Source organism: Musca vetustissima, unplaced genomic scaffold, assembly GCF_032173495.1.
Source record: "Musca vetustissima isolate MV318-11 ecotype Yass unplaced genomic scaffold, APGP_CSIRO_Mvet_v1 utg25369, whole genome shotgun sequence".
NCBI lineage: Eukaryota > Metazoa > Arthropoda > Insecta > Diptera > Muscidae > Musca > Musca vetustissima.
In genome coordinates, this window is record NW_026880222.1 from 216,073 (window position 1) to 239,788 (window position 23,716).

The following is a 23,716-nucleotide window of genomic DNA, read 5'->3' on the forward strand; positions in this document are numbered from 1 at the left end:
CCAAATGTTCCTCATAAATTAATCAACAAATTAATCATATTACAGAGTCTTTCAGACATATAATTTATGTTGGGAATAATAAAATATTAAAAAAATAATTGGTATGTTCCCGTACTGCAAGAATCTTTTAGTATTAACAAAATTACTTAAAACGACAGAAAAACATTTATAAACGAATTCAATTTATATTGGTTGGCAACACTTTTCTGCAAAGTACCATGTTAAAGTTTATATTTGATGTACAGAAGTTCGAAAATGTCAATTCAGAACAGCAGATAACTTCTGAGGTGAAGTGTAAAGAACTCACCGTGTGTTCCAGAACATACACAATAGTGTATTAACATTGTACTGGATTTAGTAAATCCAATAAATCGAATCGATTTTTAAATTGTACGATAGTACAAAGTACTAACTGTTTAGACTAGTATCAAAATTATATACAGTGGATTTGTCAGTTTTTATTTGTTAACGTACACATAAATAATTTCCTGGTTTAATAATTTCTTTGGCAATTTTTCAATCAATATTTTCATAGTTGTACCAAAAAAAAAATCCGACAAGTCAACTTTATATAATTTTAGTTCTAGTATAAACAGCAAGGATTTGACACCTGCATTTATAAATCGAGTCGATTTGGAAGGCTCATGACACAATAAGCAGGTAGTCAATTTAGCGCAGCTGATATCTCGATTAACTGTCAAAGTGGGTAATTTCTACTTGAATTCGATGTGCAATGTTACCAACCATGTGAAATATTATAAGGAACATTTTGACAGATGGTCGAGACAAAAACAAAAGTTTTTGTTGTGATACATCACCATATTATTGCATCATGGCATAGCTTAAAGTGTGTTTAGATTAGCCCTGTTCAACCATTGGAACTGGTGACCTTGTTTTCATGTATAAACAATTTCGTGTCAATTCCATAGCGTATACGTCACCTTAGTCATGTTCAAAAATTCAGTGGATTATATTTGACGTATACGCAATGTAATTAATTGAGATCGAGTGAATTTCGTAAATCTAAACGTACTTCTAAACTCTTTTTAAATGCCTGCAACCAAAACAGTGTTGCATTTTATAACTACAGTTATTTAGATCACGATTTCAAATACATATATTTGAAATAAATTTGAAATGTTTTAATTGTTGATAGAGCATTTATTATTGCTGAAATTTGTTGCGCACCAATTAAATTGTATAAAATAAAATGCATAAATATCAATCAGTAATGATATGAACAATGGCATAATTATACAAGGTAGTCATATGTCATATGTTTCCAATTTTTTCATAAATTTGCCTGTGACCGTATTCAGCTTTCAAAATTTAAATGAAAATATCTTCCTTCGAAATATACGCATATCATGTGTTTAGCTGCAAAAATTCATGGTACAATTATAAAAGGTAACAGCAAAACCCAGCTGATTTGATTCCAACGTAATAGTAGTGTCAATATGAATATGACAAATTATGTTTTTAAAAATCACCCAACAGGATAATTGGGAACGGATACAATTCGAAATTGTTCTTTATTGAATGTCCTCCCGTATTCAATTTACTCAATCTGCCTGCTGGGAAAGTTTGAGGAAGCAAATCTTTCCTCATGGAATAACTCGCGAATTCCCAGCATTTTCATATGGGTTACACATATAAGTGGAAATGGCTAAATTATAGGCAATATGTGGAAGCGATAGAAATATAAACTTGTTAGATTTTCATTCATTTTTTTCAATTTTATCTTGAGGATTCGAAAATATTACATTTTCAAAATAAATAAAATTTGTTGATAATTTGTTTGTTTACATTTTTCTGTCAAATGAAGTTGACCCTAGTAAAACTTACAACAACAAATTTCCATGTGGTTGTTGTATCGTTTGTTATACAACAACACTTGCTGTTACCTTCTATTATTATACCATGGCAAAAATTGTTAAATATATTATATTTATAAAATTTTTGAAGTTCCCTGCGTCTAAAACTTATAAATATAAGATGTAACAACATTGGTTAAATCTTAAGAGCAATGATCAGCTTTAGAAAATATGTTTTGTTTATCGACATACATAACATTTTAGGATTTTTTTTCATATTATTTCAAATAGATGAGTTCCAAATTAAAAAGGGTTGCCATCATAAAATTCTCAAATGAGACTACCTACTGTAATTATGCCATGGATATGAACATAAATACATAGTTAACACTGTACCATTTAGCGCAGCTGATGACTCAATTAACTGTCAAAATTTGACAGATGGTCGAGACAAAAACAAAAGTTTTTGTTTTGATACATCACCTTATTATTGCATCATGGCATTATTATGGAAGGTAGTCTCATTTGAGAAATTGATAATGGCAACACCTTTTAATATGGAGTTCATATATAAATAAAATGAAAAATAAATTCCATAAAATTTTATGTTTGTCGATTGGCATATTTTCAATAAATTGAACAAAATATATCATATTTTCTAAAGCTGAACATTGCTCTGAAGATTTAACCATGGTTGTTTTAGAGGCAGGGAACTTCAAGATATTTATAAATATAAATGATTTAGTAATTTCTGCGACTGAGCATAATAATATAAATACATTTCGAAGGAAGATATTTTCATTAAAATTTTGAAAGCTAAATGCTATCAAAGGTAAATTATATGCTGTCATATCTACCTTCCTTGTATATTTATGCCATGATAACTTATCAGAAATATCATCACTTTGTCTATTTTTCTATCAAGTTTTCATAATGATAATTACAAATATTCATGTTTATCTTTACAAGGGTGTCAATCCACACACACAAATGTGTAATTGTGTACGTAATATCATTTATAATTATTCGAAAGCGGAAATGTTCAGCCTGTGTGTTCATGTTCAAAAAGGGTGAACTTTATAATTCCAACCACCATTTTGAGGCGGGGAAACAAATATGACAAAGTCATTGACACTTTAAAACCACAAAGGTGTCTCTAAACATTAAATGTGCAATTCATGTAAATTGTTTGTGGTTGAGGGAGGTGGTAAAAAAGTGTCAGTTATTTGTATAATATTGTCACAATACGGCGCAATAGTGAGATTTTTTTTACTATTGACAGCTAAACAAAAGAATTTTGGACGGGAAATTTGTGATTTTCTTGATTATTTTTTATTTCACATACACACTTTAAATGATATGGATTAACGAAAAGCTGGAAGCTGACTGTCATTTAAAATAATCTCAGAGTCGATGTAAATAACTTTAATTTATTTTCAGGATTTCGTAAATCCCCATCATATAATGTGTCCATTCTAAAAAAAACACTTGAGAAATTTGTAGAATTTTTTACTAATTGCCGTTCGTTATTGCAAAAATCCAGTAGAAGAGATTAATGTTTAAATTTGTCTTTTAAAGAGCTTAAATAAACATACATACATGGAAAAAAAGCAAATACTTCCAAATTTCATAAAAAATACATTATCCCATATCCCGATTTTGGCATTTGCCACAGTTTATATATTTGGTTCATTGTGACAAAGATATATTTTTCGTACAAAAACCACGTAGCATCTCATAAATGTACAAATACTTTTCTTTTAAATCAACTTTAATAACGAAATCCATAACGTTTACACATACCTTTAATAATGGCCTAAATGTCAATCAGCTGATGTTTGTTAGGCTACGTCCAGACTACTAAATCCACTCGATCTCAAAAGTCAATACCATTGCGTATACGTTACGTTAATCCTGTTCACAAATCCAGTGAATTATAATTGGCGTATAAGCAATGGAATTGACATTTGAGAAAGAGTGGATTTCGTAAATCTAAACGTACCTTTAGTTTACATACAACATTGTTAAGGTACGCCAAAAATATTTGTTTGCAAATTGAAATTGAAAAGAAAAATTATAACAATTGAAATATTCCTGCAATGATTTGATTGTTTGGAAAATACCTGATAAACACAATAATTCTATTAATAATTTTCATTTTCTTTCACTTTTGGATTTTGCAACTATTGAATATAAAAAAACTACATGTGAAAACAATTGCATATTTTGGTTCATTGTGAGAAACATAAAACATAACATATATGGTAAATCTTGGAGAAATTAAGGTACGTTTAGATTTACGATATCCACTCTATCTCAAATGTCAATTTCATAGGCTATACCTCAAATATAATCCACTGGATTTCTGAACAAGATTAAGGTGACGTATACGCTATAGAATTGACATTTGAGGTCGAGTGGATTTAGTAGTCCAAACGTGCTCTTAGCGTGATTAAGAAAATAAACACTTATTCGGCCTTTAATCATGATCAAATGTTATGTCTAAACCCGCTTTAATATCCATTGTAAATGAAAAAATAAATTTTTTCTTAGCTGCCTTATTAATAGATCTTGGATTTTAAGGAATTTTGAAGCGTTACCATTTTGGTACTTTTTTCTAAAAGTGGTATATTTTATGAGTACAAAAACAGTGTTGTATTTAAATTATCTCGATTTAATATAACATTTTTAGCAAATCGAGGTAAAGAGCGGGTATAATTTCATCCTCATGGTGGAGGGTACAAAAAGGTCGTCCGGGCGGTACTTAACATCGATTTAACTTGTTAATTATAAGTCCTGTAAAGTCTTCGTATCAAATCTCCCTTGCTTTGAATCTTCTGCGTTCGAAGGCACATTTTCTATCTTGCAGGACTTTTGCAGGTTTGTTATATATGATCCATCACTTTTAGAAAAGCTTTCACAAATAAATTCAAACTAAATACAATTCAAACTAAAATGTACTAATTTTTATTACGATATCGAATTTTCATTTATGATATCGAAGAAAATAATAAAATCGAGTAGATTCTCGCAGTACGGGAACAGACCAAATATTATTAAATATAGCACATATTCAAATTTTATTGAAATTAAAATGAATTTTTACCTACTGAATTTTTGGAAGAAATAATAATCTTTCATACATTTTTCGCGTTTGAGGTTGTGTTGAAAAAAAAAATCAAATAAACACAAGCACTTGCTGTGTGTGTTTTCTTTATATTTGACAGAAGCCATTACCTGCATAGTAGATTTTTTCTTACTCACATTCAAATTTTCGAACTGCGACAAAAATGAACGTCAACATGGTACTTTGCAGAATCAGTGTTGTCATACAATAACTCTGTCTGTTTACTCGATATTTGGTAACAATTGTTACCAAATGTTACTAAAAGTTGTCTGTTTACACCAAAATCCAGTAAAAGAGAGTCAAGTGAGAGAGCAAGTTTGACAGTTGAACAACAACAAACTTTCCGGAAGTTTACTGAAAGAATTTTGTGCAATAAGATTTTGCAAACTCAGCCATCAGCTGTTTTATGACCAAACACAAACATTATTTAAAACATTTTTTTAATTTGCAAAGTTCAATTTGAAATTAGTAATGCAAAGTTTCATTAAATTAGAAACTAATTCCTTATATATTTTTAGGTAAGTTCCAGATAGAGGGCAATGTATTGATGCAGGGAGCTTAAATGTTCCCGGGGAACATACCAGATCAATTTTTCTTGTATTATTCATTTTATTTTTAATGTTAAATGCAATACAAATAATTGTGTTCGTCCTTTGTTTGTTGTTTATTTCGGCGCAAATCAAATGTTTTCTTGAATCAGCTGTTTATTTGCTAAATCTTACTAAATGTTGTCTGTTTACTTTTCCCAGTACTATCGCAAAAAAGAGAGTAAGAAAGGCTTACTCTCTGAACTAGAACTTACTGAATAAATGTTACTGGAAAAGTAACCAGACACACCTAATAAAAACTGTTTTTAAGATTGTTTCTGTTATTTATTAGTAATTTCTTTAATTCTAACGATAATTCTATTATTATTTTTAATACTTTATTATACTTTATACATAAAATAAATGTATGAAAGACTCTGTAATATCAATAGTTTGTTGATTGATTTAAGGGGAACATTTGGTAACCCTATCTTCTTATGCCTTACTTCAGATCAGCTGTTTGTGTCAAGCGAACAATCCAGTTGAAGAAAATGCAACACAAATCTTAGTATTTATTTAAAATTGGTTTTCAATGACATTTCATGTTAATTTTGTGATTTGAAACAAATTATACGCAATAATAACATACTAACCTATCATAAGGTGGCTTTTTTATTTAAAAAAAAAAATTAAAAAAATATTAAATGTAAAGAATTCACTTCAAAAGACATGTGTTCGATACACTTGTACCGTTGAAGTGAATGCCAGAACATGCCCGATTGTTCCATGCTTTATAGATAAAAGATTTACACTTTATCGTCGGCTACTGAAGTGGAATTTCTTTCGCATCTCTGTTAATGTTTTTCACACCACCCTCGTTAAGAAGAAAAATTGAATCGAACAACTAAAACCAAAAGATTAGAAAAACCAGTTACTAACTATGAATAATGCTAACATGCTGAGACATGTCATGGGACAAGGTTATTAGAATCAAATTGAAATATGCATGCTAGGAAAATAATTGAGAGAGATATAGGGGCGGGAAAAACTGACAACACATTCTAATAGGACACACTCTCTCAAACGCAGTAAAATGGACAATGTCCAGCAGGTGTTTTGAGTAAATAAATGACGAGAGCAGGCTACCAAAAGGACATTAATGAATGAATTGTTGTAGGGTTGTACTGTTCTACTAGGAGTTCAGGAGAAAAATAAAACAAATTACCATAAATCTCGCACTCTCACTAAAAGGACATACAGTTAGTAAAAGGACAACATTTGAATAAAACTCTTGACCAGTTATAGCGGGAAATTTAGTGAGAGTTGAAATTTGGATTGGAAAACAACGAAACAACACGGTAACGGATGAAAATTTGAAAATATCAACAAGAAATGGAAAACGGCTACTTTTAAAAGGTGTTCGTGCGTGGGTGGGTGTGTTTGTGTGTGAAATACGTCGCGTTCCTTTGTATGATAATGTTTTCGAAACGCAATTAATAATTTCCATTGAAATAATGATGATTTGTAATAACAGCCGTTCGAAGCGAATTTGAAAAAAACGGCGAATCGTTATAACGGTTAATATTTAATAGAATTTCATGTATTTTGCACAACAATACGTAACAAATATTCTTAATGTGTTGTTGTAATTAATGTGTTAATATACCTGTGTTAATATTATGAAATATTTAAAACCGAAAATACAAAAATAGCTAACCTAACCTAGAAGTGAGAATCATTCCATTAATTACTTTATTTTCTATCCAAAAAGGTCAAATGTCAAAAAATAAAATAAAGGAATTTGAAAATTGAAAAAAAATAAAGAAAATGGTTACACGTGCCTCCAGTGTACCGCACCTGAATAATAGCAGCGGTGGCAGTAGTGGTAGCGGTAGCTATAAAGGTTCCAATCCCGGTAGTCGTGGACGCGTTGCGACAAAAACTCGCCGCTCCACCGGAGGTGGAAAATCTGTGACTCCAACATCCAGAGATAGTCAACAGCATGTTGCTATGCTGCCACGTTCCCGCAGCCTCATCAACAACATGCGTCGCGTTAGTCCACAAAAATCAACAACAGGCAGTTCTGGATCTCGAAATACCCCGGTTTTTCTGCGATCCCGTGAAAATGAGTAAGTATGGGGAAAAAGGACATAATATTAATGTCTTTTATGATGTATCCTCTAAAGTGTTTTAGTTTTACAAAAGAACACACGCACGTTATTTGCGTAAAAAAGAAACTATTTTTATCCCAGCAATTATTTGTTGGCAGGAGTGGCATTTTTGTATCAATAATTTTATTAGTTCTTTGTTATCGTGGGATCAATAAACTAAATGGCTCGTGGCTGGGGAATGTAACCACGTGGTCTTTGGGGAATTTATTTAGTTTTATTATATTATGGTTTTTGTACTGTTGTCCTCCAAGTTTTCCTTTTTTTTTTAAGGGGACCTTGACCATCACTTAATACCAATTACATTTCTTATATCGACAGTTAATTACAGTTATTTTACAAAGTTTTTAAAATATTCAAATGTTAAATCAATTTTCGGGCAAATGTTTTAAGTTTTCTCGTAACGTCTAATGAACTGTTAGTAGTGTCAATGTCCCGATATGGCCTATCATAAACCGGACGGACATCCTTTTAAAATATAAAGGTTTTGAGAATATTAAATTGCCTAATGGTTGCGGTGTTTTCTAATCAAAAATAATTTCCGAACATTGCGTCCATTTGTTAATCGATTAATAGATCCAGTATTACCGCTGGGAATTTAAAAAAAAGTTTCACAAAAAATAGTTCCCTTTAAAAAAAAGTCGCACAAAAAATTAAATTTGACAATAAAACTGTTCCGAGAATATGCCAGATATTCTTGAAACGCAAAAAACGGCGTGTACGAATTAAAATTAGTTTGAATTTAAACATTAAAGGAAATATAACTTAACCCTACGGTCAATAACCGGGTACATTTGTACCTTTTTTTAAATAAAATGCTCTGAAATTTTTAATAATGGAGATATTTGGATCAAATTATGAGGAATCATTCTTGAGGTAATTTCACACATAATCGAAGAAAAAATTATAAATATTTTCCATATATATAATTTTTATAATTTTTTAAAGTTTTTACCTACGTAGATCAATAACCGTGGTACATTTGTACCCATCCAAAGATAGCTCTGTAACTCATTAAAAAATTGGACTATAGTGCGGTTTTTTATTTTACGATCTAGATGTAGGAACTTTAAATTATATATACATTAAAATAATATATATTTAAATCCATGATTAAATGATAATCTATCTAAAACAATCAGTAAATTCGTTATAGCTTTCGAATGGGTTAAGCTTTTTTAGTTACACCTAAGTCTGTTTTTACACGGTATTTTTGTACATGGTTTGAAAATTAAAAGTTTTTTTTAAAACTGAGTATTTTTAATTTTTTACACGATTTTATTTCATTTAGCACGATTTGAAATTTTATGTACTTAAATTTTTTTGTCAAATTTAATTTTTGCGATGTATGTTCATATCACAAAAAAGTATTTATGAAAGAAAAATGTCTGAAACCATCGATAGTATCGATAGTTTGCGAATACTAGCTTAAAGATTTATGTGAATTCCCCTTTAGCGCGTACAAACAATCTTTACTGGTCAAATCAAATGTAAATAGCACTAATTTAGGAGGATTCCCTTTTTTTATACGGCTTCTTCTGGAACCAATCTACCGTGTAAAAACAGACTTAGGTGTATTTTTTATTGGGATCTTATTTAAGTGTTCCTCTACCCCTCTGCAAATTTTTTGTGGCCCTAGACAAAATGGGTCCATTAGGGCGACTCGTGGAAGTCAAAAACTACCCTAGTTTTCTCTTGGTATACAGGGACAAAAACAATGATTATTGTCCGTAATTATCCATTTATTCATCATATTGGGCCTGAAACTTTTTCTATAATCGAATTAGTCTGATTTATTACAATCCTAAATTGGCGTACATATATAAACTATCATTAAATAACGATTTACATTAACATTATTTATTTAACATTATTTAATAATGTTAAAAATGCAGTATTAAATAATTAAAAATTACAATCTCTAAACTCATAAAATGTGAATAATTGGCTATAACAGTACGTCTACATTTAACCGGATTTCGTTAACCCAGTGGGTTTAAATTGTCATTTCCTTTGCATATATGTCAAATAAATCCTCATAAAGTAGGTTAACCCGGTAAAAAGTTCTAATGTACAAGGAGTTTAATAATTGTTTTAGTCCCTGTATACCAAAGGAAAACCAAGGTAGTTTCTGATTTCCACAAGACAACCTGATGGCCCTATGTTGTCTAGGGCCACAAAATTTTGCCGAAGGGTTGAGGAACACCTAAATAACTAAAAAAGCTTAACCCATTCGAAAGCTATAACGAATTTACTATGATTGTTTTAGATAGATTATCATTTAATCATGAATTTAAATATATATTATTTTAATGCATACATAATTTTGAGTTCCTACATCTAGATCAGATCCGTATAGACTAATTTAAAATAAAAAATCGCACGATAGTCCAATTTTTTAATGAGTTACAGAGCTACCTTTGGATGGGTACAAATATACCACGGTTATTGATCTACGTATACTTTTTTGGTTATTGACCGTAGGGTTAACAAAAATAGAGAAAAAAAGTTGCACAAAGCTTAAAAAGTTGCCAACAGAGTTACAGGTCATTAAAAAGTTTGAAAATTGCGATTTTAGTCTAATTTTAATTAATTTTTTAAATTTTATTGAATGAAAGCAAAAAATGTCGGAAATAGCATCAAATTTTAGAATAAGTTTAGATTTGTTCAAATTGGTCACCTTTGGCACGAAACCGGTATTTTGGCCCATTCCCGACTAAGCGATTGCTTGAGGTGATCGACAATTTGGTATTTTTTTAGTGCCAACATTGCTTTCCAAAATATTCCAGACACAATAGTCCAACGGATTGGTATCCGGAGATTTTGGTGGCCTTTGTGCGCTTAAAATGCAGCGAGGAACGTCATTTTGTAACCATTCTTGGGTGCTTAGTGCGATGGTGCTGAGTCCTGTTGGAATTTCAAGTCTGCGGCCAAATTTTTTGCTTGTCCAAGGTTTTAATATACCCTCCAGAATATTTTCGCGATAATATTCGGCATTTATTCTGATGCCACGGTTGATTAATACGAACCCACACCATCACCATGGCCGGCGCTGGAGTTTTGGTGGCCAACCGAAGGTGCACATTTCAAGCTGACCTTTTTGGTTTTCATCGGAGAAAACCAAATTTGGCTGTTCACCACTTTCGGCCAAGCGAAGCTCTTTTGGGTCTATTTTGTTTCTGTTACGGTGTAAATTCTTGCACTTTTTGGAATTCCAATGGCTTTACCCCGAACTAATTTTTCAATATTTGCCGAATGGAATATTGCGATATGTTCAGCTCACGAGTAATTTTTCGGCCACTGCGACGCGGGTTTCGATCAAGTCGCTTCTTTACTTTTCGAACCATTTCTGCTGACGCTGTTTTCTTCCGTCCCCTCCAGTATCACTATAACAAACGATGGTACGAGACACAAACGATTTATTCACTCTTAAGTGCTGGAATGCTTTAACGATAGCCACTTGTAGTTTTCCAGCCAAATATTAAGAAATCACCCTTTGACGCTTGGATTCCATTATGAATAACTTTTTTCTAGAAAATTATCACCAAAATGCTTTTGTACGCTTGTAAACAATATATTGAGCTGTCAGTGGAATAATTTTAAGTGCTGTCGGACGAGTGGCTTGAAAATGACAGTAGTCTGAAGTTGGTTGTAGTTTTTTTCATCTCACCCTGTATACGTAACGTATTACAAAAAGCCGGTACATTCATATAATTTGAATCGAAATGGGATTTAAAATATTGAATATATTGTAACATTCATGGTCTGTACCCGTACTGCAAGAATCTACTAATTTTTACTATTTTTCCGATATCATAAAGGAAAAACTGTTATTGTAGTAAAAAAATGTTACATTCTTGTAGGTTCTGGAACAGACTTTCCATCTACTTTCTAAAAAATACTAGAACCGTTCCTGCTAAGTTATCATCATTTAGGAAGCGACACAGGAGATCATAAGAATCATTTGTATAAAATTGAAGGAATAAAATATTTTCGTCAATCCACTTTGTAAATTCCTAAATGATGGCTACTCAAGTAAGCCAATATTTGGATAAATACTCAAAGTATAATCTTTCGATTTGCACGACATTCGGCATAGCGTACTGAATAAACTCTAGAATGATGTGTGTCAAGTTTCTTGAAAATCGGTTCAGATTTAGACATAGTTCCCATATATATTTTCGTCCGATTTAATGTAAATTGTGCACTAAAGACCCAAAATTTTCCCGATTGCCATATAATTTTGTAAAATGAGCAGAAGTTCATATAAATTAATCTCGGGCTAGTTTCGTCGAAATCTGATTTAGATTTAGATATAGCTTCCACATATATATTTTCCTCCTATTTTAGGTAAATGGTGCTAAATTTTTTTCGGAACGTTGACATGAATACATATGTAGGACATACCCAAAGTGGTGAAGGGAATCATATAGTTGGCCCAGCCTGACTTTACTACCTTCCTTACTGGTTTTCAAATCAGCGACTATGAAACCATACAATAATATGTCAATTTCATTCCCTAAATATCATCTGATCATCACCGAAATTTGTAGGTGTCGTCCTTGACCATAACGTGAACTTCCTTCAAAATTCCATAGAGATTCCATATAACAATATAATGGGTATCAATTTAAAGGTCAACAACTCCTCTTGGATAAACTATCAACATCTCGGGTCTATGTCGTCCAGGTGTGAATATATACACCACAGAATGCAAATTTTACCATTTTTCACACAAAAGAGTGGGTCGATTTGTCCCGCTAAGTATTACCCAATCTTCATCAAGATAGTCTCGCTAATTCTACGATCACACCTCTTTCTCTGTTTAAAATCTCGTGATGTTCGTGGTCATAATTGTGGCCTCTGAGTGACAAAAAAAGACAAAAATGAAGATTTTTGCCATATCATCCCCTAAATTAAACAATAGGCAATTCTTGGGCCAGAACCCATACTACATTCGTGGTGATTGGTGAATAACTGTGGCCTGTATCGTTTTTACAAATTATAATGGACAGATGGACGGACGAACACACAGTTCTACATTGACTCATCTAGTCGACATATTGATCGGTGGATCTAGCACAAATGTTGTGTTGGATATAAATACCTTAAATTGGAAGAGGGCTATATCAAAACATGGACATAGAGACCATTTTCCATTCTAGTACAGGGTTGCCCATATTCGACGGATCCATCTGGCAACGCCATAACTTTTGACAGAGATGTCACATCGCTTAATGACATACCGCGTTTGAAGCGTCAGTCCAAGCAGATTTTTACCATGAACCAATACACGCCACGCGAGCGTTCTGAAATAGTTGAAATTTACATTCAACAGAAGAAGTCAATTGTGAAAACTCAACGTGCTTTTAAAACATTAAAAAATGTGAGAAGTGCGCCTTCTGAGAACACCATTAAGCGTTATACGAAACATTTTCGACTTTCTAATCCGAAGAGGCCATATAAAAGTCGACCAAAGCGATCGGCCGAGAATATCGCTGCCGTACGAGCCAGTGTTGAGAGGTCCCCAAGAACATCCCAAAAACGCCGTTCTCAGCAGTTAGGCATGGCTCGGTCCACTTTACAACGGTATATTCGCATTGATTTGCATTTGTTCCCGTACAAAATTCAATTGACGCAAAGAATGTTGCCTGCGGACAAGCCTCGTCGATTGGAATGGGCCCAAAGAGTCATCGAAATGGCCGAAGATGACGAGCAATTTTGGAACAAAATTATCATGTCCGATGAAGTCCATTTCACATTGAATGGGACCGTAAATAAGCAAAATTGCCGTTTTTATGCCATTGAAAATCCTCAGGAGATTCAAGAAGTGCCTCTTCATGACGAAAAAGTCACAGTTTGGTGCGTCGTTAGTGCGAAAACGGTCATTGGGCCTTTTTTCTTCCAAAATGAAAATGGCCATGCTGTTACCATCAATCAGAAGCGTTATCGCGGCATGATGACCAATTTTGTCGAAAGCGTATGAGGCAGTTCTGGATTCAAAAAGACGGCGCTCCACCGCACACAAGTCGCATAACAATCGATATTCTGAAGAATTTGTTTCCGGGCCGTTTGATGTCGAAAAGTGGTGATTTGGACTGGCCACCGCGTTCGCCCCATTTGACGCCGCCTAACTTCTTCTTGTGGGGATATTTTTAGTCATAGGTTTACGTTAACTAGCCAAGGGCCGTAGAAGAGCTCAAGGACAACATTCGTGAAGAAATAGCCGCCATTCCGGCCGAAATGTTGGCAAAAACGATGGAAAATGCAGCAAAAAGGGCACAATACGTCATCAACGCCAGAGGCGGCCATTTGAGAGATACCATATTCAAAAATTGATGTAAACAAATCTACTTGGAACAAATTAATTGATTAACATTGCCAATCGCCAATTTTTTATTTTTTTCTTTGATTTAACAAAAAAAAAAAAAAAAAACATGGGTCCGTCGAATATGGGCAACCCTGTAGTTCTTTTGATATAAAAAGAATAATTTTCTTTTGTATTGTGATTAACAAAAATTCTTATGTTCGGTGATGTGATTTTCCGGTCACTGGAGCATATTTGACTTGGCACAAACAATTTTTTATCGTTTTTTTTTTTAATTATTGAAAATGTTTACGCATTTTTTATTATACGAGCTCGTGCAAATTTATTTTTACATACAGTGAACTATTGACCATGAGAACATCAAACTGACATTAAAGTATTGAACAAAATCAGGGAATTAGCGGTAAATAAGCTGGTCGAATCGAAAATTTTAAACAAATTCGAAAATATGAACTACCACGACAATAATTAGTTCATATTATCAAGAGTTCACTGTATTGGATGTTCACATTATCGAGAGTTCACTGTATTATCATTAATTTGGAAACGTCTTATCTTGGGCGCCATTGTTCCCTACCAATGACGGTACTATATCCTTGTGACTTACCCTTGATTATGTTGAAGAAAATGTCTACAGTTCTGCAGTGGTGTGAAGGTGGTTTCCTCAAATATTTACACAGCTATTCCACAACTTCGAATATTATTAACTTTGTTCCTATGTAGCCATAAAAGTTCAATGAACTAAAGTTATTTTGACAATTTCCTTCGGTGATTCGAAGGTGTTTCTGTTTTCTTGTGGAGTGATAATGGAGAGGGAGATACATAGCTCTTCCTTTCAAACATAAATAAATAATATTCAATATTCATTGGTATTTAACGTGATACAAACATATTAACGAGTTTATAAGAAGAAAATAAAAAAATACATTAAATTAATAGTGAAAGTAAATAAATTGGCATTTGTTTTTTGAAGAATGTCTGCTATTAAGTAATTATTCTTGAATTGTCTTTTCCTTTATTTATTTGTATTTGTAAAGACAATATTTTCCTTTTTCCCTCAAGTTATATAAAATAGTCACATGTATATTTGTGTGTATACACCGTCCAGTAATAGCTCACGACTTATAAAGAAATTGAATGTAAATACACTCGTTGTATTCTCATAACTAATTCACGAAAAGATTATCCTTTTTTTCAAATTGTCTTCATGGCACCCAGGTTTGTCGGTATGTTACATTATATAACATTTTAATAAGACATGATTATTGTAGGGAAATACTTATCATACGGTAGCTGTCAATAGCTTTTAATTATGTAGTCCTAGACAAGTTCATTCCATCTTGAAATATCGTCAAAGTCCCACACTTAAGGCAATACGAGTGGGATTTATAAGTTTTTAAAATGCAAGAACGGGCTGTTATGTGGACAAAAAACGATTTTTAGACTTGTCGATTTTTGGAATTGACTTAAAAATCGACTTTTCGATATTTCGTTGTTCAATCATAATCTATTTTCGACTTTTATCGATCAATGCAAAATCGAATTAAGGGAAAACAGGACTATTAACATGAAATTGGATGAAATAAAACACGTGATATTTATCTAAATGTGAATCTACCTAGATCTATCCATAAAGTATGTAAATCGACTTCAAACAAATATAAATAGGTCATCCGTTGGGCTATGTCTGTACATCTAGAAAACGCAACTACGTCATTCTATGCTCAATTTTGTAAGTTGTGCAAAATTTGATGTCAATCGTGCAAATCGAAAGATATATAGGCACTTTGCGGCACCATTTACATGAAATCGGACGTAACTATATATGGGAGCTATATCTAAATCTGGACCGATTTTCTGGAAACTTGACAGACATCACTCTAGGCTTAATTCAGTACGTTATGCCAAATTTCGTGCAAATCGAATGATATATAGGGACTTTGGTGCACCATTTACATGAAATCGGACGAAACTATATATGGGAGCTATATCTTAATCTGGACCGATTTTCACGAAACTTAACACACACCATTCTAGACTCAATTCAGTACGTTATGCCAAATTTCGTGCAAATCGAAAGATATATAGGGACTTTGGGGCATCATTTACACGAAGTCGGACGAAACTATATATGGGAGGTATATCTAAATCTGAACCGATTTTTTCAAAACTTGGCAGACATCATTCTTAATTCAGCACGTTATGTCAAATTTCGTGCAAATCGAAGGATATATAGGGATTTTGGTGCACCATTTACATGAAATCGGACGAAACTATATATGGGAGCTATATCTTAATCTGAACCGATTTTCACGAAACTTGGCAGAAATAATTCTAGGCCCAAGCCAGTACGTTATGCCAAATTTGGTGCAAATCGAAAGATATATAGGGATTTTGGTGCACCATTTACATGAAATCGAACGAAACTATATATGGGAGCTATATCTAAATCTGGACCGATTTTCACGAAACTTGGCAGACATTATTCTAGACCTAAATGAGCAGGCTGTACCAAATTTCGAAAAATCGAAAGATATATAGGGACCGTTCACATTAAATCGGTTAAATATATATATATATATATATATATATGGGTATAATAAGGGAGATATTCACCGATTGTCTTTATCCTAGTTCATACGATAGCTATACACTCACAGAGAAAGGTGTAAAAATTTGGAATCGATTGGGTTATTAATTTTTGAGTTATCGTGCCCGCTTTTGGCAAAAGAGAAAAGCGCCTTTAAAGTTTGAACAGCCTGGGCGACTGCATCTGTATAAATGGCTGTTTATTATGAAGATCAGTTCTAACGTTGAGGCAGTTCATAGGACTATATGGAAGAGGTGTTCCCGATGATAACACCAAAACGGGTACTACATCGACAATATTTGGTTGAATTTCTTATCTGCACCCAATCGCTGCCGGCAACGACTTGAGGACCTTAACACTAGTTCTTATTTTATCGCAAATAGCAGTGGTAACTTGTGGTCAGAATCTGTCCCTCATCGACCATTGTGTTCAATGGGAGCTTCATATCAATAAATGGATATGATCTTTGTCTCCTCAAGAAGATGGTCCACAAATGTTTGGCGAGGAGATATCCTGCTGCAGAACATTCTGACAAGTCTGAATTATTTTCAACTTACTTACTTAGCGACTCGAGACAGAACATTTATTCCATAAGCCGAGTTTAAAAAAGATTTCAAGGTGTGCCATTTTTCAAATTGCTATCTTCCATTTGATCTTTTCACCGAATTTGTGGCCTTTCCCTTCCTAGTGAACCATCACTTGGCTCGATTTTATATGCTTTTTAGCTGGGGCTTCCTCATCCATTTTCACAACATGACTTAGCCAACGTAATAGGTGCAGCTCGATACATCTGTCTATCTCGATGTCCGAGAATAGATAGTATAACCAGTGATTTATTCGACGACGGTATTCACTGACGACGCAGATCGGCCCATAGATTTTCCGGAGAATTTTTCTCTCAAACACTCCATGCTTCAGATCTATACCAGCACTGGTAGTATCAGCGTCTTATAGAGTGTGATTTGGGTCTGGCGAGAGGTGGCCTTGTTTTTGAATTGCTTACTCAGACCATAGTAGCATCTGTTGGCCAACACTATTCTCCTCCGGATATCAAAGCTGATGTTTTAGTTTGGTTTATGGCGGTACCGAGGTATATAAAATCGTTCACTACCTCGAAGCTGCAGTTTTCAGGTTCCACCGTTGGTCCTAGGCTACTGGACGTATGGCGCGTTGATAACATCAGCTTGGTCTTTACGCCATTTACTGCCAGTCCCACTTTGTTTGACCCATTATATCATTGTCGTCGGCGTAGCACAGTGGGAAAAATACCGATCTAGCGCGCAGGAAATAAAAAAATGAACTTGAACGAAACTTCAAAACATTAATGCAGTTTTAAAGTAGAGTGTGGAGTGTACTTAAGTTCGTATAAAATAATCCGAATTAATAAGTTAGAACGGAATAAAGGTACATTTAAATAGTGGGCTAATAAAAAAAAATTGCCAAATTTTTTCATAAAATAATTAAAATTTTCCATCTAAATCTATTCTGATTCATAATATCGATAAATATACAGTAAAACATCTACTTTTAATTTCTGCGCGCTAGATCTGCATTTTTTTCCCACTGTGCGTAGGCGACTAACATATGCTGTTTGGTGTACAGAGTGTCATTTCTGTTCACCTTTGCTTGGTCTTCTCGCCGTTTACTGCCAGACCCACTTTGGCAGACTCCTTTCCAATTTGTTCAAAGGTGGCTGTTACCCCTCGCAATGTTCGACCCATTATATCGATGTCATCGGCGTAGGCGAGTAACATGTGTTGTTCGGTGTACAGAGTGCCATTTCTGTTCACCTTTGCGTCTCGTATGACCTTTTCCAACAGGATGTTAAAAATGTCACACGACAAGCTGTCACCTTGTCTGAATCCTCGTTCGGTATTAAAAGGCTCCGAGAGGTAATTTTCGACTTTAAGTGCTGATCTTGTGCCAGTTAAAGTTATCCTGCATAGCCGAATTAATTTTGCAGGAATGCCAAACGCAGACTTGGCTTTAAACACTCTGAACGGATAGGGCTGTCGAATGCGGCTTTATAGTCGACGAATGGGTGGAATGTGTCCATGTGTTTTTCGTGGGTCTTTTCCAGGATCTGGCGCACAGTGATGGTGGATTTGCCAAGCCTAATTGCCATGGGCTTCAGTCGTTATCACAGCACGCTGAATAGCACTTTATATGCGATGAAAAAGAGACTAATTCCTCTATAGTTGGCACATATCGTTTTGTCTTTTGTGCACGGGACACAGGACGCTAAGGTTCCAATCATTGGCCATGCACCCCCCTAGCCAAATTGTACTAATCAGCTGGTGCATGAACTTTACCAGCATCTGAAAAAATTTCCGGATTTCATTCTGACTCCTGTACATCTCGATTTACTCATGCTCCCGCTTTTCTTGTTAGTTCTTCTTTTTTTCTGAAAAGACGTTTCTCCTCTCTCATTTTCTCCCCATAATTCTCCATTGCATTACGTGTTGCTACTGTCTGCACGGTTGCCCTATACGCTGTGTTTTTCACATCAGTAGCATTACGACACTCCTGATCGTACCATGAGTTTCTTGATGGTGGTTTTTGGTACCAAAGTGTTGCTTTTGCTGCAGTTTGTATGGAGTGGGCCATTCTATAAGATAAGACGCATGAAATGAGGGCGTTTTAGATCTACTACCATCTCGCAATTATTTCTAACTACGATGCCTTGTGAAATCCTATTTTTAGTAGAGAAAGTGGATATATCATGAATCTTTTCAGATTCAATATATTTTCAATTTTCTCGAATATCCCGGGACCTTACTTTTTACGGTAATTTTTAATTAACCACAACTCCTAAACGGTTCATCAACTGTCTACAACCGGGACATCATTGGAAAGATCCGCAAATCTATATGCAGACCGATGTAAGGTATTCAATATAATATCTATATGAGGTCTCTTATACAAAAATACAAATATATCTTCCTCTTTAACGTTTCAATTTAATACATTTTTTATTACTTATGCCTCAACTCGCATGTGGTCAAAAATTCAACACGTGAATACTTTTAATTTTTGTGCAACTGAAAACAACAATAAAATAAAAACCAACAAATTGTTGTGGCCAACAAACTGAACTGGAATAAATCGATAAAATGACAAATGTAAACATTATGAATGGAAAACACGCGATATTATATATAATTTTTAATTCAAACATTAATTCGCGCAAGCAATAAAAATAACTCCCAAACGACGACCGTGATAAACATTGTGAACGAGTGAAACTGTTGCGACTGGGGTAAGAATTTTTCAAAAAAAAAAAAAAAAAAAAAAACTTGCATAGAATTGACAATTGTAAGTCATTAGTTACTGGTCGGTCACATGCTAGCGTGCTTAGAAGCAGCACAAAGATAATGACATTGTTCATTTAGAACATAGGCTGTAATTTTCAGAAGCCAAACCAGCGACTATTTATTTAACCCAAATACTGAAAACAAATAATGATCTGAAAATGTATATTGTTCAATATTGGTAAACATAAATACGAGTGTCTATTGTATGTTTGTAATTTATTTTTATATGTCACCCTTCATCAAAGGTATTAATGAAAAATAAATGAATGATGACCTACATACCCCTAACCTCTATTTGATTGCCTTCTTTAGCAGGACATTTATGTTAATAAGCCTATGTGCCTGGCTAGTAGGCAATCAACAATAAATATTTATCTTTGAGGTTCATTCAAAAGTCAGTCAATTAAATGTTTATTGGGAAAGTCTGAATGGTCAAACGGCATAATGGACTAAAGTCGAATGTAAATATTATTGTATTTTGTTGTTGTTATGATTTTGTTTTTGTAGTAATAATTAAGGCTTTTTTAGACTATTCCTTCTAAATCGAGGTATAAAATCCCAGCTGTTTACACTAGTATTAAAACGATATAGAGTCAGTCAGCTGATATTTGTTTACGTATACACACACATTTCGAATTCCAAGTAGCTTGCCAATATTTTCATTATTCTATAGGAATTGCTTGTCAATCGGTCAAAAATGTATAACAATAGATGTTATTTTAAATTATAGTAAAATTCATTATAAATTTGAACAAATTTTCAACGTTTTGTTAGACAACTATTTTAAATGTTAACGGATTTTGACATACATATAGCGTTGCCATATAGATACTATAAGGAGAAGAGATGTATTTTTTGGTGTAAAAGCATAGGACTTCGGGCAAATGGAGATAATCGCCCATGTGCTGCATTTCGAGTTTGCTCGAATGTGAAACATTTTCCCAAATTTTGTGTGCTCCATTCCGAATTCCCAAAAAAATATTGGGAATATAATTCGAGCACATATAGCCTTGTGGATTGAAAACGAAATGAGATCGTACGTGTTTTTCTGAGTACGTACAAGTTAAAAAAGAACGCTGAAGTAATATTTAACGTGTTTTTACAATATTTATTTAAAATATAAAGTATTTACATTAGTTTTTATAGTAAAATTAAAGAAAATAAAAAAGGCCTCATTTTATCAAAAACAGCGCGTAACATTTTTGAGATCAATCTGGAAAATCAACCACCATATGATCAAAATAAAAATAGAATCTATAAAAAATCTACTTTTAAGATTTGCAATAATACTTTTAATAAAGTTTCTTGCAGATGTGTGCCCTTTATTATATCGATGTTGACAAGATCCATGCTCCACTTGTTTATAGGGCGTCTTCAAAAGTGTTTCTAAAGCGTAACAACTGTCTCCTAGAAGCCAACTATTTTCATACCATTTCCTCTATTGTTAATGCTGCCTAGCTGCACTCATATGCCAAATAAAAGCATCATGGCTGGATCCTGGTCTGCAGCTGTCCAGAGCTTGCACACACTTTGTCTTCCAGGACTTTCATTACTCTCCACAATATTTTACATATTGTTGTGCGATCAACACTTATATTTAAATCATTTACCACTACCCTCTGAATCCCACCAACAGCCAGAAATCTTTGCTGCTAACTGCAGGCTTTCGGGAATGGTACCCTTAAGTATGAAAGGACCAACTTCTCTCAAAATATCCATAAATGCTTATTTGAACACGTTCCAGTATCATTAGACTTTTTCTGGTAGAAACCAGAGCAATTAATAAGCCAGCAGGCATATTTTTCTTAATTTTGTTGTTAAACAAATTGCAAATTCCAATGAAACATATGTTTTTTTTTATTGAACACATTTCGTAACATATTGAACACAGCTATGCTTTCGAGCCGAAATTTCGCTCGAAATTGAGCACACCATTTTGCACAACATGGGAATTTAAAAAAGTATGGGAATTCAAAAACTCTCGGAACATGTCACATGGGCGAATGAGTGAATTTAATTTCGTTTGGCAAATAAAGGTAAATATCCTACGATTCATCAATTCAATCGAGATAATGCACATTATCATGATAGAAGCTATAGTCTAAACGGGCCTTTCTTGTTTATTTAAAGTCTCTGATTCTTTTCTGATCAAGATTATACACACTTTATGGGTGTTGCAAACGGAATGACAAATTTTGTATATGTACATACAACAGCACGGTTAATATCTGTGCCTTGTAAAGTGTGAGTTTGGTCTGGCGAGAGGTGGCTTTGCTTTTTAGTTGCTTACTCAGACCATAGTAGCATCTGTTGGCCAACACAATTTTCCACCGGATTTCAAAGCTCATGTTATTAGTTCTGTTCATGGCGGTACCGAGGTATATAAAATCGTTCACTGCCTTGAAGCTGCAGTTTTAAGTACCACAGTTGCCCCGAGTCTACTGGACATCTTCCGCTTTGATACCATCAGCTTGGTCTTCTCGCCATTTACTGCCAGGCCCACTTTGGCAGACTCCTTCTCAATTTGTTCAAAGGTGGATGTTATCGCCGGCATTGTTCGACCCATTATGTCGATGTCATCGGCGTAGCCGAGTAATATGTGTTGTTTGATGTACAGAGTGCCATTTCTGTTCACATTTGCACCTCGTATGACCTTTACCAGTAGGATGTTTAACAGGTCACACGACAAACTGTCACCTTGTCTGCATCCTGGTTCGGTATTGAAAGGGCTCCGAGAGGTCCTGCTCACTCATTCAAAGTTATCATGCATAGTCCTATTAATTTTGCAGGAATGTCGAACGTAACATGACTTTAAACATCTCTAAACGGATAGGGCTGTCGAATACGGCTGAGGTTCCAATCATTAGGCTAGCATTCCTCTAGCCAAATTGTACTAATCAGCTGGTTCATGCTCCTGACCAGCATCTGACCACCAGTCTTGAATAGTTCAGTTGGTAACCCGTCGGCTTCTGCTGTTTCATACCAGAAGCTTTTCAAAACGCTCCTTCCAGATCCTCAGCACGCCATCTGAATCTGTCACCAGGTTTCCATCTTCTTCTCTACGGAAGGATGTGCCTGTGCCAAAGCCTTCGGTTTGGTAAAATTTCTTGACTTCATTCTGACTCCTGTACATCTCGATTTGCTCACGCTCACGTTTTTCTTTTTTTTTAATACGTTTCTCCTTTTCTCTCGATAATTCTCCAACGCATTACGCGTTGCTTAAGTCTGCAGGGTTGCAAGTGGGTAAGTTGAGCGGAGTAGGCTTCTGCTATCTTTTGTGTTGCCAGCTTTTCGAGGTCGGGTTTCCGTGTTGTGTTAGATCACACCTTTGCTGCTAACATTAATATGAGTACGAACCTTGTCTGCAACAGTTAATGGTCTGAATCGATATTCGCTCCTCGTATCGATCGAAGATCTAAAACACTGGATGAATGCCTTCCGTCTATCACAATATGATCAATTTGATTTCTCGTTGCTTGATTAAAAGAAATCCCGGTGATCTTGTGTATATTGAGGTGCTTGAATCTGGTGCTGCTAACTACCATGTTTTTTCTTCATGGAGGCTGAAATTTCAGACGGTGGGACCAAAAATATTTTCCCTTCCGATTTTTGCATTAAAATCTCCTAGCAGAATTTGTATGTTATGGCCAGGGCAGCGGTCATATAGTGGTTAGGGTAGTATTCGAATAAAACTTCTACACTATTATTTATACTCTCAGCTAAACGCTGGACTAAATGGTCCACGTCATTTATTATTTTTGTTTTTTTGATATTCGGTTATTCTAGAAAATTCCATTGAAAATTTCATTCAAGATGAACTTAGTACATGAACTAATTGATTGCACCAA

The 23,716-nt window shown here is 34.2% G+C and overlaps 1 protein-coding gene across 1 annotated transcript in view; it reads left to right on the forward strand.

The window, feature by feature from the left end:
* Positions 1-7,295: 7,295 nt before the first annotated feature.
* The window catches only part of LOC133325688 (kinesin-like protein KIF12), a 44,957-nt gene continuing 28,536 nt past the window's right edge, over positions 7,296-23,716 (forward strand). Inside the window, exon 1 of the mRNA XM_061534411.1 lies at positions 7,296-7,597. Within this exon, the coding sequence (XP_061390395.1) occupies positions 7,296-7,597 (302 nt within the window). The remainder of the gene's footprint in view (positions 7,598-23,716) is intronic.